At 46.6% G+C, this 15,736-nt stretch overlaps 1 protein-coding gene across 2 annotated transcripts in view; it reads right to left on the reverse strand.

Annotated features, from left to right (window-relative positions):
- LOC129328494 (H-2 class II histocompatibility antigen, E-S beta chain-like) overlaps positions 1-15,736 on the reverse strand; it is a 49,228-nt gene continuing 33,492 nt past the window's right edge. For both annotated transcript variants that reach the window (XM_054977599.1, XM_054977600.1), the window contains exons 3-6: positions 10,535-10,816; positions 7,654-7,767; positions 5,887-5,910; positions 1-333 (exon numbers count right to left, since the gene is read on the reverse strand). In XM_054977599.1, the coding sequence (XP_054833574.1) occupies positions 314-333; positions 5,887-5,910; positions 7,654-7,767; positions 10,535-10,816 (440 nt within the window). In that variant the 3' untranslated portion in view covers positions 1-313. The remainder of the gene's footprint in view (positions 334-5,886; positions 5,911-7,653; positions 7,768-10,534; positions 10,817-15,736) is intronic.

Below are 15,736 nucleotides of genomic sequence, written 5' to 3' on the forward strand. Positions count from 1 at the left end.
TCTATAAAGTATTTTTTTACTTCGACAAAAAAAAAGAAACTCCTTCTCCACTTAAAATCATCCATGACGATTAGTAAGTGCCTTTTTGCAGCCCGTTCGCAGCTGCAGCTCTTAGCGGGAGATCTTGAGAAATCACGCCATTGTCAGCCACCCCCCAGCAGCACCCAGGGGCGATTTTAGCAGCGGTCCCTCTCAACACGGCCTTGAGCACAGGCTACCTCCTGTGTGTGTGTGTTGGAGGGGAATCAGCAGAACGACCCGAACATCTTGCTTGCTAAAGAAAATCCTTTTCCGGATGGAAGATCTGGAGCCATCAGGACTGACTCATGAGCCCTGCCAGGAAAGAGGGAGAAAGATCATTAGATGCTGTAGAATAATAATAAATCGGACACAAAGCAAAGAAAGCGCAACTGGGCAGTCAGCCGGGATTCCCATCCGCCCCCTGCCAAATCAGAAGTTTTATGGGCCTCCTCCGTCTGACCAAAAGGTTTTCTTAGGATGTAAGTAAAAACACCATCTGCAGAAACTGAAGAACAAAACCAGTGTAAGCAAAGCACTTCTAATGGTATTTAATCAACTCCAACAGTCTTTGACAGAAGCCGGAGTTTCACCATCTCCCGTTCACGGGTGGATCAGGGGGGCTCAATGGAATGCAGAGGGAAGGGTAAGAAGAATAAGGGGGGTACCTCATGTCATCACAAAAAGTGACAGGTGCCCCGCCCCTTTCTGGGGCAGAAGTCCCACCTCTAGACCCCGGAAGCAGTACCCCACGTGACCGGGAGGGCCTAGCAGCTCCCTGTGACCCCTCTACGAGCCCCGCCTGCCCCTGTGGACCAAGAGGAAAGAGTTTTGAGTTTATGGGGTACTAGGGTAGAAAATTGGGGGGCAGACCAGCCCCCCTGCTCCCTAGAAGAGCCTGGCTGGTTCATGTGACCCCTCATTTTGCTCCCCCAGACCCATAAACTGTAACGGATTAATAATATACCTGTTATGTTTCTTACTGTTTTTACTTTGTAGATTGATTTGTAGGCCATTCTCGGGCCTTTGTAGTTGTCTTCTTGTTATATTTCACATTCTTTCTCTTGTTCATTCTTCTAACTTTCCCACAATAAAAATAAAAATATTTTTTTTAAAAAGAACCGTGTTACACCCATTTCCATGGTATTAATTCACACGTTAAGCTTGCATAACCCCTATGGGGTGATTGGTTTAGCTGTTGCTGTTGCTGTGGAGCATAATAATAATTGATGTACTCTTATCACCTTGAATAAAATAATCAGAAATGTTGTATGTGAACAATATGGCTAAAAGTCGTGTTGTGTATTGTGTTTGGTCAGTGTTACTGGGTTTGTATTGTTCTTGCAGGGCTGTTAATTCCCCAAGAAGGGGGCAGAAACATGGGTTCCTTTAGCTTCAAATTGGAAAGACTCTCTCACTCGATGGGATCTGACAAGTTGAACTGTTTACCTTTTCAAAGACATTGTTGGCTGAAAGTTTCTGAATGGTTGCACTTATGAGTTTAGTTAAAGAAAAAAAATAGTTGTATTGTATTCATTGTTAAAAGTTTTTCTTAACTTACAATTGCGTGAAAGTCCTAAGCCTCATAGAACCCCCGTTACACTTGCCTTTAATTTTCCCTGCTGGAATATTAAAGATTGTAGCTTTGCCCCTGATACAGCCTGACTAATCATACTATTCAGAAGTAATCCCGCTCCCCTCCAGAAAGGATAGAGGGACAAACAGACCTAACTGGTTCCCCCCAAAAACTTATTTCAGCTGTCCCTACTCCCTCTCTTTGAGAGCTTCCCCCTTGCTTGAGGCAGCCTGGAATCAGAGAGGAGAATGTGGGACGGTGGACTGAAATGTTGATTGGGGCATTTCTGTGTACTGAATGATGGGGGGGGGGGGAGAAGGACTACTTGCTCAGTGACTCCACAAAACTCTACAGCTAGCAATGTGGAGGTGGGGTGCTTCTGGCACCTGTGGGAACTTGGGGCTCTCTTAAGGACTGCTTTACACAGGGTGGGTGATAAGCACGAATTCCCCCCTTCCTTTCCTACACTGTGGTCTCGTTGGCTGAGGTTTGCCCCTCCTCTTTCCTTCCTCCAGCCGCGGGCTCCTAGCTCTAGTTTAAAACTCAGAAGGCAGCTGCGCTCTCTTACTTCTTTCTTTGTTTTCAAAGAGAGAAGAAAAACCTCCTTTTAAAAATTTGCACTGTATTTTTGCACGTTTTTATTTTTTAAAGGGAAGAAAAAAGAACCAGCGTTGAAATGGGTTCTCTGCCTCTTTCCAGGGTTTTTAAAGGCTGTTTGCATGCTTTAAAAAAGACGACGCTTGGGGTTAGAGATTCTGACTGGTAAGTGCTTAGAAGCAGCTTGTTTGGGGGAGGAAGAAAACGGCTCTCTCTCTCTCTCTGGTTTTAACCTGCCTTAGTTACCCGGAGAAAGGGTTCTAGGAGTTTTTTAAGCTGTGTTTTTAAAAAACCTCTAAAGACGACGCGGAGGGGAAGGGTAGCAAAAGTCTCCTTTTTTCATTCCCATAGCTGTCTCTGCTGCCGGGTCTTGAAAGGGGGAGAGAGGGAGCTGAGAGAACCTCCTCTCACGCACACAAGCTGCTTTTCCACACACACCCAATTGCTGTCAAAACAACAAAAGTTTTTCCATAGAACTCCTTTTCTCTCTCTCTCCATCATTGTTATTCCCCAAAAACTTACATACAAGCCCCTGTGAAACACACACAGTTGGCTTTTCCTAAAACAGTTTTTTGTTTTTCTCTACGCCTATTCAAAATCATAAGCACACGGTGAAACACAGGTTTCCCAAGTCAAAAAGCCCACTGCCCCTCAACACACTGCCTTCTGCACCAACCACTGGGGGTGGGGGGTGGTCATCTTCCTCCCAGAAAGGGGCGGGGCACCTGTCACTTTTTGTTATGACATGAGGTACCCCCCACCCCCAGTGGTTGGTGCAGAAGGCAGTGTGTTGAGGGGCAGTGGGCTTTTTGACTTGGGAAACCTGTGTTTCACCGTGTGCTTATGATTTTGAATAGGCGTAGAGAAAAACAAAAAACTGTTTTAGGAAAAGCCAACTGTGTGTGTTTCACAGGGGCTTGTATGTAAGTTTTTGGGGAATAACAATGATGGAGAGAGAGAGAAAAGGAGTTCTATGGAAAAACTTTTGTTGTTTTGACAGCAATTGGGTGTGTGTGGAAAAGCAGCTTGTGTGCGTGAGAGGAGGTTCTCTCAGCTCCCTCTCTCCCCCTTTCAAGACCCGGCAGCAGAGACAGCTATGGGAATGAAAAAAGGAGACTTTTGCTACCCTTCCCCTCCGTGTCGTCTTTAGAGGTTTTTTAAAAACACAGCTTAAAAAACTCCTAGAACCCTTTCTCCGGGTAACTAAGGCAGGTTAAAACCAGAGAGAGAGAGAGAGAGAGAGCCGTTTTCTTCCTCCCCCAAACAAGCTGCTTCTAAGCACTTACCAGTCAGAATCTCTAACCCCAAGCGTCGTCTTTTTTAAAGCATGCAAACAGCCTTTAAAAACCCTGGAAAGAGGCAGAGAACCCATTTCAACGCTGGTTCTTTTTTCTTCCCTTTAAAAAATAAAAACGTGCAAAAATACAGTGCAAATTTTTAAAAGGAGGTTTTTCTTCTCTCTTTGAAAACAAAGAAAGAAGTAAGAGAGCGCAGCTGCCTTCTGAGTTTTAAACTAGAGCTAGGAGCCCGCGGCTGGAGGAAGGAAAGAGGAGGGGCAAACCTCAGCCAACGAGACCACAGTGTAGGAAAGGAAGGGGGGAATTCGTGCTTATCACCCACCCTGTGTAAAGCAGTCCTTAAGAGAGCCCCAAGTTCCCACAGGTGCCAGAAGCACCCCACCTCCACATTGCTAGCTGTAGAGTTTTGTGGAGTCACTGAGCAAGTAGTCCTTCTCCCCCCCCCCCCCCCATCATTCAGTACACAGAAATGCCCCAATCAACATTTCAGTCCACCGTCCCACATTCTCCTCTCTGATTCCAGGCTGCCTCAAGCAAGGGGGAAGCTCTCAAAGAGAGGGAGTAGGGACAGCTGAAATAAGTTTTTGGGGGGAACCAGTTAGGTCTGTTTGTCCCTCTATCCTTTCTGGAGGGGAGCGGGATTACTTCTGAATAGTATGATTAGTCAGGCTGTATCAGGGGCAAAGCTACAATCTTTAATATTCCAGCAGGGAAAATTAAAGGCAAGTGTAACGGGGGTTCTATGAGGCTTAGGACTTTCACGCAATTGTAAGTTAAGAAAAACTTTTAACAATGAATACAATACAACTATTTTTTTTCTTTAACTAAACTCATAAGTGCAACCATTCAGAAACTTTCAGCCAACAATGTCTTTGAAAAGGTAAACAGTTCAACTTGTCAGATCCCATCGAGTGAGAGAGTCTTTCCAATTTGAAGCTAAAGGAACCCATGTTTCTGCCCCCTTCTTGGGGAATTAACAGCCCTGCAAGAACAATACAAACCCAGTAACACTGACCAAACACAATACACAACACGACTTTTAGCCATATTGTTCACATACAACATTTCTGATTATTTTATTCAAGGTGATAAGAGTACATCAATTATTATTATGCTCCACAGCAACAGCAACAGCTAAACCAATCACCCCATAGGGGTTATGCAAGCTTAACGTGTGAATTAATACCATGGAAATGGGTGTAACACGGTTCTTTTTAAAAAAAATATTTTTATTTTTATTGTGGGAAAGTTAGAAGAATGAACAAGAGAAAGAATGTGAAATATAACAAGAAGACAACTACAAAGGCCCGAGAATGGCCTACAAATCAATCTACAAAGTAAAAACAGTAAGAAACATAACAGGTATATTATTAATCCGTTACAGTTTATGGGTCTGGGGGAGCAAAATGAGGGGTCACATGAACCAGCCAGGCTCTTCTAGGGAGCAGGGGGGCTGGTCTGCCCCCCAATTTTCTACCCTAGTACCCCATAAACTCAAAACTCTTTCCTCTTGGTCCACAGGGGCAGGCGGGGCTCGTAGAGGGGTCACAGGGAGCTGCTAGGCCCTCCCGGTCACGTGGGGTACTGCTTCCGGGGTCTAGAGGTGGGACTTCTGCCCCAGAAAGGGGCGGGGCACCTGTCACTTTTTGTGATGACATGAGGTACCCCCCTTATTCTTCTAGGGTATCTTAAGCCTCCCTATGCTAGGCAGGGGAAAGGCCCCATTGCACCCTGGGAGATAATTTAATTCATATTCCTTTATTCTCAACCTTTCTCTCCAGTGGGGACTCCAAACAACTTACAACATCTTTCTCTCGTCCTCTATTTTATCCCCACAACTGCAACTCCGTGAGGCGGGTTAGGCTGAAAGTGTGTGAGTGGCCAAAGGTCAAACAGCAAGCTTCGGTGGTGGTGTAGAGATTTGAACCTGGGTCTCCTGGAGCCTAGTACGACATGAGGCACTGTACTGCACAGGTGCTCCCCTTAGGAGAGGCCTCCCCCTTCCTTCATAACCTGCAGAGTTTGGCCTTCTCTGTTTTGGGAAGGACGTGGGGGGGGGAGGCACCCAGGGTCCCCCCTTGCTTATTTTCAGAAAGGCAGGTGAATCTTGACTGAAGGTATTACACGCAGCCTTGGGCTGGGGTGGAGAGAGAGGGAAGAGGTCCCCCAGTCCCTAGCACAGGGGCTGAGAGGAAGTTGCTGGTTTGACTCTTAACAGAACTGGCCTACCTCACGGGGCTGTTGGAAAGATGACAGAGATACTGTCTGCGAAGTGTTTGGAACACTCAAAACTCAATGGCTTTGTACGACCCATTTTGAACTGTGGGCAGTTCCTTCATACCAGGCAGGATAAAAACAAATAAAATTACTGGGAGGGGATGTACAGAGAGCCCTTACCTGCAGCAGGTGCGGTGGGAAGCGCTGTGGAAAAAGAGAGAAAAAAATAGAGAGGGCGAGTCAAAGCTCTTGACTGGGTGTTGATTTCTTTGTTTTTCCCAGGCTACAACCTGCCCCATCAGAATACAAGCAGAGCCCTGCTGGATCCAACCAGTGGGGGTCTATCCAGTCCAGCCTCCCATCTCACCAGTTACTCTGGAGGGACAACAGCAGGGCATAGTGTCCGGGGCCTTCCCCTGATGCTGCCTCCTGGCACTGGTGTTCCGAGGTTGACTGCCTCTGAATGTGGAGGCTCCCTTCAATCACCATGGCTTGTAGCCACTGATGAGACCTCTTCTCCATGAATCTGTCTCATCCCCTTTTAAAGCTGTCTAATATCTGTGGCCCTCACTACACCCTCTGGCAGCGAATTCCACATCTTAGTCACTCATTGTCTGTCCTGAATACTCTCTGTCCCTCCTCCCCACCCGGTGCATGATTTTATAAGCATCTCATCATGTCCCCCCCCTTAGTCTTCTTTTATCTCAACAGAAAAGTCCCAGACTCTTCTGCCTTCCCTCACAGTGAGGGGGCTCCAATCCCCTGATCGTCTTGGCTGCCCTCCCCTGACCTTTCTCCAGCTCTGCAACGTCCTTTCACGGAGCTGCCCGCTATGGCCCCCGAGCCCCCCAAGAACAAGGACCCCGCCTTAAAGAACTTCACATTTGGCAGATGCTGTCCGAAGGAGGGGACGGTGCCCCGTCGCCAGCCCTGTCGGCAAAGGCCTCCAGTTCTCCCCGGCAGATACGGCAGCCTTCGTGTTTTGAGTCTTGGGCCCTCCCCTTGTCCTGGGCCCTTTTATGCCACCCTCTGCCTGGGAATTAAGGGCTGCTGACCAATAGCCAGCCTGCATTGCTCAGGTCTCAACCCACCTCCTGCCCGGCCCTGGCACTTCTTCCCTCCCAGAGAGAGACGCAGGAAGAGCCTCCCCCCAAATCCAGCTGGAATGTCAAGCCAGCCCCAGCTCCCAGTCCTCAAGATGCCCCCTAGAGACTAACAAAAGTTGCTCCCCTCCCCAAGACTTCTGGTCCTCTATGGCACACTTAAAAAACAGAGGCCTGCCTTCTTCAGCATCTTCCATCTCATTTCGGGCTTTGATATCCATTACATGCACTTTTAAAAAATTGGGTTGGAGGGAGTGGGTTAATTTAATAGTGGGACACCAGCTTGGTATGCAGAACCTAACTAGAACAGCCTGGAGAATACTGACCCCCCGTCCCCCCACCAGGGCCAGGTTTCCAGTAAAGATGGACCCAAGAGAAGAAGAAGCTAGAAGAGCACTGGGCATTAGAAGAGTACTGGGTTGATGAAAACCTGGAATCATTTAATTATGGAAAAAATCCATGGCAGGCTCTTTCAGAGGGATCACTATCCTCAGGAGGACGCAGGCTTCGGGGAGAAATGGCTCCCATTTTACGAATATATTGAGAACAAGAGCTTATATCCTACCTCCACCCATTTTTACTCGTTACTGTTATAATTATGGATTTAAGGAATTATGTTGTTGTTATTGTTACATATATTAAGAAACTGTTCTGTAAACTATTCTTTCTATTTGAGACTGCTTACCTACTGTATTTTGTATTTAATTGTTTTATTGTTGTTATACTTTTCTGATAAAAAAAATTCTAATTAAAATAAAAAAGAGTACTGGGCAGTGGGGTGTGTACCTCCCCCCCCCCCGGCAACAGTTTTTGCTCATGAATTGGCTGCTCTCTACCCCATTACCTTTTTTCTTCCTCAGGTAGAGGGAGAGTCCCCCAACCCCCAGGACCACCCCCAGCAGGCCTCCCATGGCCCCCGTCCACAATTTGCTGTTGGCAGAGTCCGACCTCTGTGGCTCTGTGGAAAGAGAAGGAGAATGGCGTGAGAAGATGGATCAGGGCCAGATTTGGCCTCTCGATTTCACAAGGGGAATTTGGTCCATGAGGCATACAAAGGCATGGCCCACACTGTTACCGGAATTGGTCTTCTCACGAGTAGGGGGATTTAGCAGCAAGAAGAAGGCTATGCAAGAGGGGTAACAAGAGGGATACTCCACCAAGGAAACTGACAAGATGGATGTTCTTTGAAGTCAAGGAGCATTTTTATTTAAAGGGGAAAACTCACATACACACAAGAAAATAACTCACAAGGACCCAAGATTCCTAGGAAAAGCAGTGGTGAAAGTGGAATAGATTTAAGGGATTTCAGGTGATAATTACCTATCTGAGGAGTAGAGCAGTCCATAAAGGAAGATGGCTTCAAATGGCCAGCATTCTCAACCAGGAGAGGCTCAGAGAGAGAAACTCTGAGGGTACAGCGCTCAGATCCGAAGAAACGCACACAATTCGAGGGGGGCAAAGCATAGATTCTTACAGGTCAAATTGGACTCCAGGGCTGGGGAGCACTTTGGCTGCTAAGACAAAGCTCCTTAAAGATCACCTCCTGGGAATGACAAAGGTTTGAGTACCCTTGATTGGTGCTACTGAAGTGTGACAAGGAAATCGGATTGGGTCCTCCTCATGCCTCACAAGGAAACAGCAGTTAATTAAGTTCTGGGAGCTTGGCTAATGAATTTAGAATCTTGATTAGATGTTCCCAGGAAGAGTTTCAAACTTATCAGAGCTGATTGTTGACCCTTGATTGTAGATTAGGGTATAACCAATGGGAAGAGGGGAAATTGGAATGTTCAAGGTGGTGACTTGAGCACCTCTATTGTCAAAGATAGCACATTCCACAGCATGGGGAGGCAGGAGCCAATCACGCTCAGTCACTCGGCTTGCATTCACATTCCACTCATGACTCATTCTCCCTGATGGGATCCAGCAATGTTTTGATCAGCTGGTAGGTTTGCTAATGCGAAATAAGGCACATTAGATGCCACTGGCTTATGATTTATATATCATAAGCAGCTCTTAAAATGGTGGAGGCCAGGATGTCTGCTCACAACTCCTGGATCAGATCTTACAGATCCCAGAGACTAGGCTGAGCTATGAGGATGGAGTGGCTGGGTTCGCATTCAGATCCTGCACCCTCCAGGGAGCGGAGGGCGGGACACCCCATGCTCAGGGCATTTTCTGTGTTTCCCTTCTCAAAGTAAAACACTAAACTGGGAGAACAGGAAGACGCCCCGAAGTAACTCCAATGAGGGGTAATTAATTTACGGCAAGCTATCAGAGTTGAGGGACTTGAAACCATTCCAAATTGAGATGAAGCAATACTATGCAAAGAGTTAGGAGGTCTTTGGGCTGGCTTCACTTTGTTGGTGGATAAAGAGAGGGCCTCTGGGGCCTGAAGAGCCTCTGACTCCAGGGGGATTTACGGGGCTTCTGTGGAGCCAGTTCTGCCAAAAAGCCACCTCCCAAAATAAGGCACTCTTTCTCATGATTATGCATCTCCAAGAAAAGAAAGGAGAGCCTGAAGGAATTTTACAGTTACGTTTGCAGGAACCATCAGCAGTTTTCAGAATGATGTCAAAAATATACAAATCCAGGCCAGGAATCCCTGGATGTTGAGTATATGCCACAGGGAATGAAGAACAGCTCAAAAATCTACCATCAACTTTCTCTTTCCTTTGGTTCCATTTTGCTTGCCAAACCAGGGGCTATACACTACTCTGTCGGGTGCCGTCTGCCATGCACCTGCTAGGGAATTTCCATGCTGCTAAACATGCTATGGGAATTAGTTACTCTTTATTTCAGAAAGATTTCACCTGTCACGTATGCCAGCATCCATGCCATTTTGGTTGCATTGTGCATTTCCTACTGATCGTCAAAGTTATATGTTGTATTATATGTATTCTGTATGAATCATCTGAGAGTGTCTTAACTACTAATATTAATTGCAGAAGAGCAAGTGGCCTCTTCGTTATCTGGGGGAAATGTGTGCTTTCGCTTTTGAGCGTCCTTGGAACTGAGTTGCAGCTGCATTTTATCCATGCTGAATGTATCCTTTTCACAGGATGAGATGATTTCACTCTGTACCTTGTCTAGACTAAACTAATCTGTTCTCATGTAACTTTTGAGGTTTTCGCGCCAGGATGTCAATGAGTCGAAAGGGCGGGAGAATGTCCCTATAATGAGTAGTACTCATGTTTGATTAATCACTTCTGCCAACTGGTACCTTTGAGTGCATACCTGAACGGTATGGATCTCTGAACAAAGTTTCTTCAACCAATGCACCTGAGTGCTTGCAGTGAGGGCTTGGGGATCGAACTGCCAGGGACTGCCAGTTAGATGCAGGAATCCTGACTGACATCATCTCTGTGCTCCGCTTTATGCTTGTTTTTCTAAATCTTCCGCTACCACACCCTGTTGCATCTCTTTCCCTGAATGTCCTAAGTGTTGTTCATTGTTGTACTTTGCTCAGTGAATGTCTTAGCAGGTTGATTTTCACTCACTCTGTATAATCCACCCTGGGTCTCAGTGAGAAAGGCAGAAGAGAAATAATAAATTTCTTTTCTAGATCAGAACAAGAACTGGTAGTCGCATAGCATCCACCCAGAAGCCTCCCTGAGAAGTATCTCCCATGGCAACTCTAACTCTGAGCTCGCCAGAGTTGACACGGGTCTTTGGAACTCCCACCCACTCTGTCCCCATGAGAAGGGGGAAGCCCTCCAGTCTCTTACCCCACTGCACGGTGATCGGCTCCTCCACGCTCCTGTGCGCCACCTGGCAGGTGTAGACATCTCCCTGCTCAGGCACCGTCTCCAGCATCGCCTGGTTCTGGAAAGTCCAGTCTCCGTTCTGGAAATCCTCCGAGTACCCCACCCCCTCCGTCTGCTCCTGCCCGTTTTTCAGCCACTTGATTTTAATCTCTGAGGGATAATAGCCTGTCGCAGTGCAGATCAGGAGGCTGTGGTGGGACAGGGGCTCTGCCTTGGTGAAGGAGATTTTCACTGTGGGCTTAACTGGACAGGAAAAAAGAAAGAGGAAAAAATTCAGAGATGCAGGAGAACCGGAAAAGCACAGACAGACTAAGAAGAGGGAGACGTCATGTCTGCAGCTGATAAATTTCTAATGGCACAATCCCTGGCCTCTCCCACCTAGCAGGTCAACGGATGATCCACTAGCTCACCTTCCAAAATTAAGAACGTTCGTGCCAGGATGTCAATGAGTCGAAAGGGCGGGAGACTGTCCCTATAATGAGTAGTACTCATGTTTGAATAAATTAAGTCCAAAATTAAGAACGTTCATTGGATTGCAAAGTCTCTTCCATCCAAGATGAGGGAGCCCTCGGGCTAAGCAGGCATTCATGGGGGAGGGTCCCTCTTAAAAGTGCCCCGGGGTACCTCAATGCCTGCAGCCCCCATCCCCCGGGTCAGATTTGCCTGCTAACATATCTGCCATGAGGGTGTTCTGCAGTTGATGCTGATCCTCTGAGACTATGCTAAGTGTATATTGTACTGTGTACTGGAGATATGAGATATGCCTTTGGAAGTTGGGATTGTAGCTGTTCCCCATCTCGCAGGTGGTTACTTTCTCTTCTGGAGCAGACTGGAGAATGGCCTTGGATGCCAGGCAAAGTCTGAGAACTGAAATGACTTCACTCTTTCTTTCTTTCCCAGGCTCCTCATCCTTCCCCCTGCCCTGCCCGGCTTCTAACTGCCCCTATCCTACTTTTCCCTATAACTAACCTGCCCCTTCATACCCACGTCGTTTCTGCCAATGTCGTAGCCATGTGTGCACTGAACTGATAGATCCTGGATAAAGCAATGTTAACTCATGCACCTGGAGTGTTTGATGTGTACTATTTGGGTCTAACTGACAGAACCTGACCCCCCCACACACACACACCCCGGTCAGATATTGGCACTGTCTTCCTGTAGGACCACTGAATTGTACAGAGATGGGGGAAATAACAACAACATTAAATGTATATACCGCCCTTCAGGACAACTTAACGCCCACTCAGAGTGGTTTACAAAGTATGTTATTATTATCCCCATTATCTGTCGGCCTCCCACCTTTGGGGTGGGGAAGGTTCTCCCCACCACTGCACCTTGTTAATTTGTTTTATTATTTGTATATTGATTTTAGTTTTTGTTTTATTAATTTTAACTGTTCACCACCCAGAGCCCCTGGGGATGGGCGGTATATAAATTTAATAAATAAATAAATAAATAAATAAAACACCCTGTGAGGTGGGTGGGGCTGAGAGAGCTCTGAGAGAGCTGTGAATAACCCAAGGTCTCCCAGCTGGCTTCAAGCGGAGGAGCGGGGAATCAAACCTGGCTTTCCAGATTAGAGTCCCATGCTTTTAACCACTATGCCAAACTGGCTCCCTCTTCTCACTCCCTGGAAATATGGGGGATAATCCTACAGACCTGCCTTGCTAAGAATATTATCTTTGTGTGGTCATTAACAGTGGAGATTATTATTAAGTGAAGTATTTCTACCCAGCCGTCTTATTCTCATTGATCCACAGGTCGTCCTTAGCCAGGCATGTGCATGTCAGGATGAGTCCAATTTTGTTGCTGTTCTTCTGGGAATGCACGTGGACTGTTTTTTGCTTTGGGGGCTGCTGTATTTTTCGTGTGTTTCTTGCAATGCATACGAATGCTTCAACACACTTGGGAAGAGACAGCCCACACATATCCAACCGCTGCTCCTCCCACGCTTTCCCCTCCTTCTGAACTGCAATCCACCCTGCACTTGACTAGCCTCAAGTCAAGTGCAGGGAGGGAAGGCAGGAAGGGCTATGGCAGGGCTTAGTTCTCGTGGCCCCTTCTTACATGGCCAGGGTAAGGCCGATCGCCGCCTTGGGGGCAGGAAGCAATTTTCCCCAGGCCAGTTTGGCCAGAGATCCTGGCGGGTTTTTTTGCCATCTTCTGGGCATGGAATAAACCAAAAAACTGGGACCCACTTCCTCACCCAACTAGAGCAACCAAAAAACAAGAAAGTGTATCACAAACCAGGACACAGTGCAGAAGAACAACACTCGGTTGGTTTTGAGATACTACTGCGTGGAAATGGATATTTTACATGGCTTGGCTCTTGATTAATTTATGGCCTGATGAAAGATAATGTTATCTGAAACGAGAGAAGAGAGATAAGGCCGGGGTGGCTCGTTGCCTCTCTTATCAGCCTTTCAATCAACTCTGTCTTCAATCCACCTTCGGCATTGTGCTGCCTAACTCCGTCGTCCCAACTGAGGAACTTGGAGCTGACTCACCAGCAGCCCAGAGTTTTGCAACGACACTACGTACGCCAGTAGGAGCATTACTGAGACTTTCTCCTTCCTCTGTCCAAACAGTTCCTCTCCCAGAAATACGGAGTTCCTAGTTGTCTATATTATGATCATTGTTTATGTATATTATTAATGGTTATGCACGGTTTCCCAAAGTGTGGATTTTGTGATTAAGTTATATTACACATTATAAGAGCATTGTTCTTCTGTACTCTGTTTTGTAATACACGTTCTTGGTTTTTGGTTGTTCTATCTTCTGGGCATGGAGCAGGGGTCACTGAGAGTGTGTGTATGGAAAGGTAGTTGTGAATTTCCTGCACTGTGTAGGGGGTTGGACTAGATGACCCTAGAGGTCCTTTCCAACCCTATGATTCTCTGATTCTATGACTACACCAATGACTTTAACAGTAATTTGGTGGGTGCTCAAACAGCCTATCAGCGCCTTCTGAGAGGGGGGAGTACTGAAATTCTATGCACCATGAAGAATAAACCAGCGCTATAGAGGAATTCTGAAGGCTTTAAACAAACAAACAAACAAACAAACAAACAGGACATGGTGGGCGGGAATGCGCTTTCATAGACTGTGATAAAAGCACAGGAGAACCCCCTTCGAAGAAAGGCACAATTTATGCAGCATACGGCCTTCTAGAAGCGAGATGTGAATGCACAAATCACGCCTGGGGGTACTGCATGTGTAAGGTGAGTTCTCAAAGCGAGTCGGCAAGACAGGGCTTTGAGGCGGGAGGAATGCCTTAAAACAGGGCGGTGTGGAAATGGCCTGAGATCAGCTGAGAAGAGTAACAGCCCCTTAAAACAGGACTTCAGGCTGCCGCTATCTGAAAAGCAATCCTGCAGTGCCATCTACTGGCCACAGATATGATTGTCATAGACATTCTTCGTCTTACAAGACTCCATTCCCCCATTCTCCATTCAATTATATTGAAAGGGGACTTTGGGGACTGAAAGCACTCGAAAGAAACAGTGAAATGCAGAATTCAATGGAAATAATGAAGAGGTGCTGCCTGTTTGCCTCTTATATCCAGTCAGAAAGATTTCACAGTTATTTCTTTGCTATACAGTAGTGAGGGACAGCGGCGAAGAGCTGAGGAGCGTGAAGTTTGGGGGTCCTGAATGCCCTTGGAGTGCCCACAGAGATTCGAGAGGCCCAAAGGCCAGAAAAACTGCACAAGGGCCTCATGTCCCTAACAAAATGGCACCCCAGGCACCACATTGGGGAAGTGGCTAGAGATCAACCCAGGGGCATTATAATATTCGCTGTTTTAATTTTCAATCCCTTTCCTAACAATCTCCAACACCAAGCTTGCTTTTGTCGTGCTGCAGCACTTGATACTTTCGTGGAGCTATCTACCAGTCTCCCCCACCCCACCCCGTCTCTTTCCAGGTCAGTCTCAGCAAGTTCAGACCCCGTTAGCATATCCTTGTAGTTGGAATATTTTTGGTTCTAATGTGCATCATCTCACACTTGTCCACGTTCAACTGAATTTGCCACGTCGTTTTGCCCGCTCACTCCACTTGCAGAGTTCTTCCCGGGGCTGTTTGCCGTCAGCCTGGGTCATGACACTTGGTTTCCACCATTCTGAACGACTTATCATTTGCCAACAGGGCCACTCCGCTGCTCACTCCCACTTTCAGATCATTTATGAACACATTAAAAAACACTTGTTCCAATACTGATCATTGGGGGATCCCATTATTTACTTCTCTCCATCGCAAAAACTGTCTGTTTATTCCTACTTTTTTCATTTACAAGAGGACCTATTCTCTTATCCTATGACTGCTAATCTTATCTAGGAGCCTTGAGTGAGATACTTTTACTGAGAGCCAGTTTGGTGTATTGGTTACAAGCAGCAGGAGTCTAATCTGGAACTGGGTTTGATTCTCCACTCCTCCGCTTGAAGCCAGCTGGGTGACCTTGAGTCAGTCACAGCTCTCTCAGAGCTCTCTCACCCCCACCCACCTCACAGGGTGTTTGTTGTGGGGATGATAATGACATACTTTGTAAACTGCTCTGAGTGGGTGTTAAGTTGCCTTTATTTCGGTTATTTACATTATTTATTCATGTTATTTAATGTATATAAGTCTCCCAGGTCACTGTTACCTCTGTCTGCACCTCTAAAGGAGGGCGGGCAACCTAGCAGTGCCTGATCAAGAGAGAAATATAAATGTTTTTTTGGGGGGCTGACTTCATTCAGGGCCCACTTGCCCGGGGGTTGCTGTTCTGCTCTCTGGAGGCCCCCGAGGGCCTATCCAGTCCTCTCGGGTCCCATCCTGCTCTACCAGCCTGGCTCTTACTTTGTTTAGGGCATTTTTATGCCACCTCTCCCGGGAACCTGCCTAAGGCGGTTTACAAATAACATGATAAAAACATTAAAGTCATAAATTAAAACCCAATCTCAAAAAAGCCTACTCACAGAATTTTTAAAAAGTGTTGATCAACTTAAAAGAAGTTTAACCATTTAAGACTAGAAGTAGATTATGAAATGATTTTAAAAGATGAACGCCTTCATTAAAAGCCTGTGTGAACGAATACGTTTTTGGCCTGGGGCCTGAAAGAAAGCAACACAGGTGCCGGGCAAGCTTCAAGGAGAAAAGCATTCCATAGCAGAGGGGCCACTACCGA

The sequence above is a fragment of the Eublepharis macularius genome, chromosome 4 (genome assembly GCF_028583425.1).
Source record: "Eublepharis macularius isolate TG4126 chromosome 4, MPM_Emac_v1.0, whole genome shotgun sequence".
NCBI classification, from domain to species: Eukaryota; Metazoa; Chordata; class Lepidosauria; order Squamata; family Eublepharidae; genus Eublepharis; species Eublepharis macularius.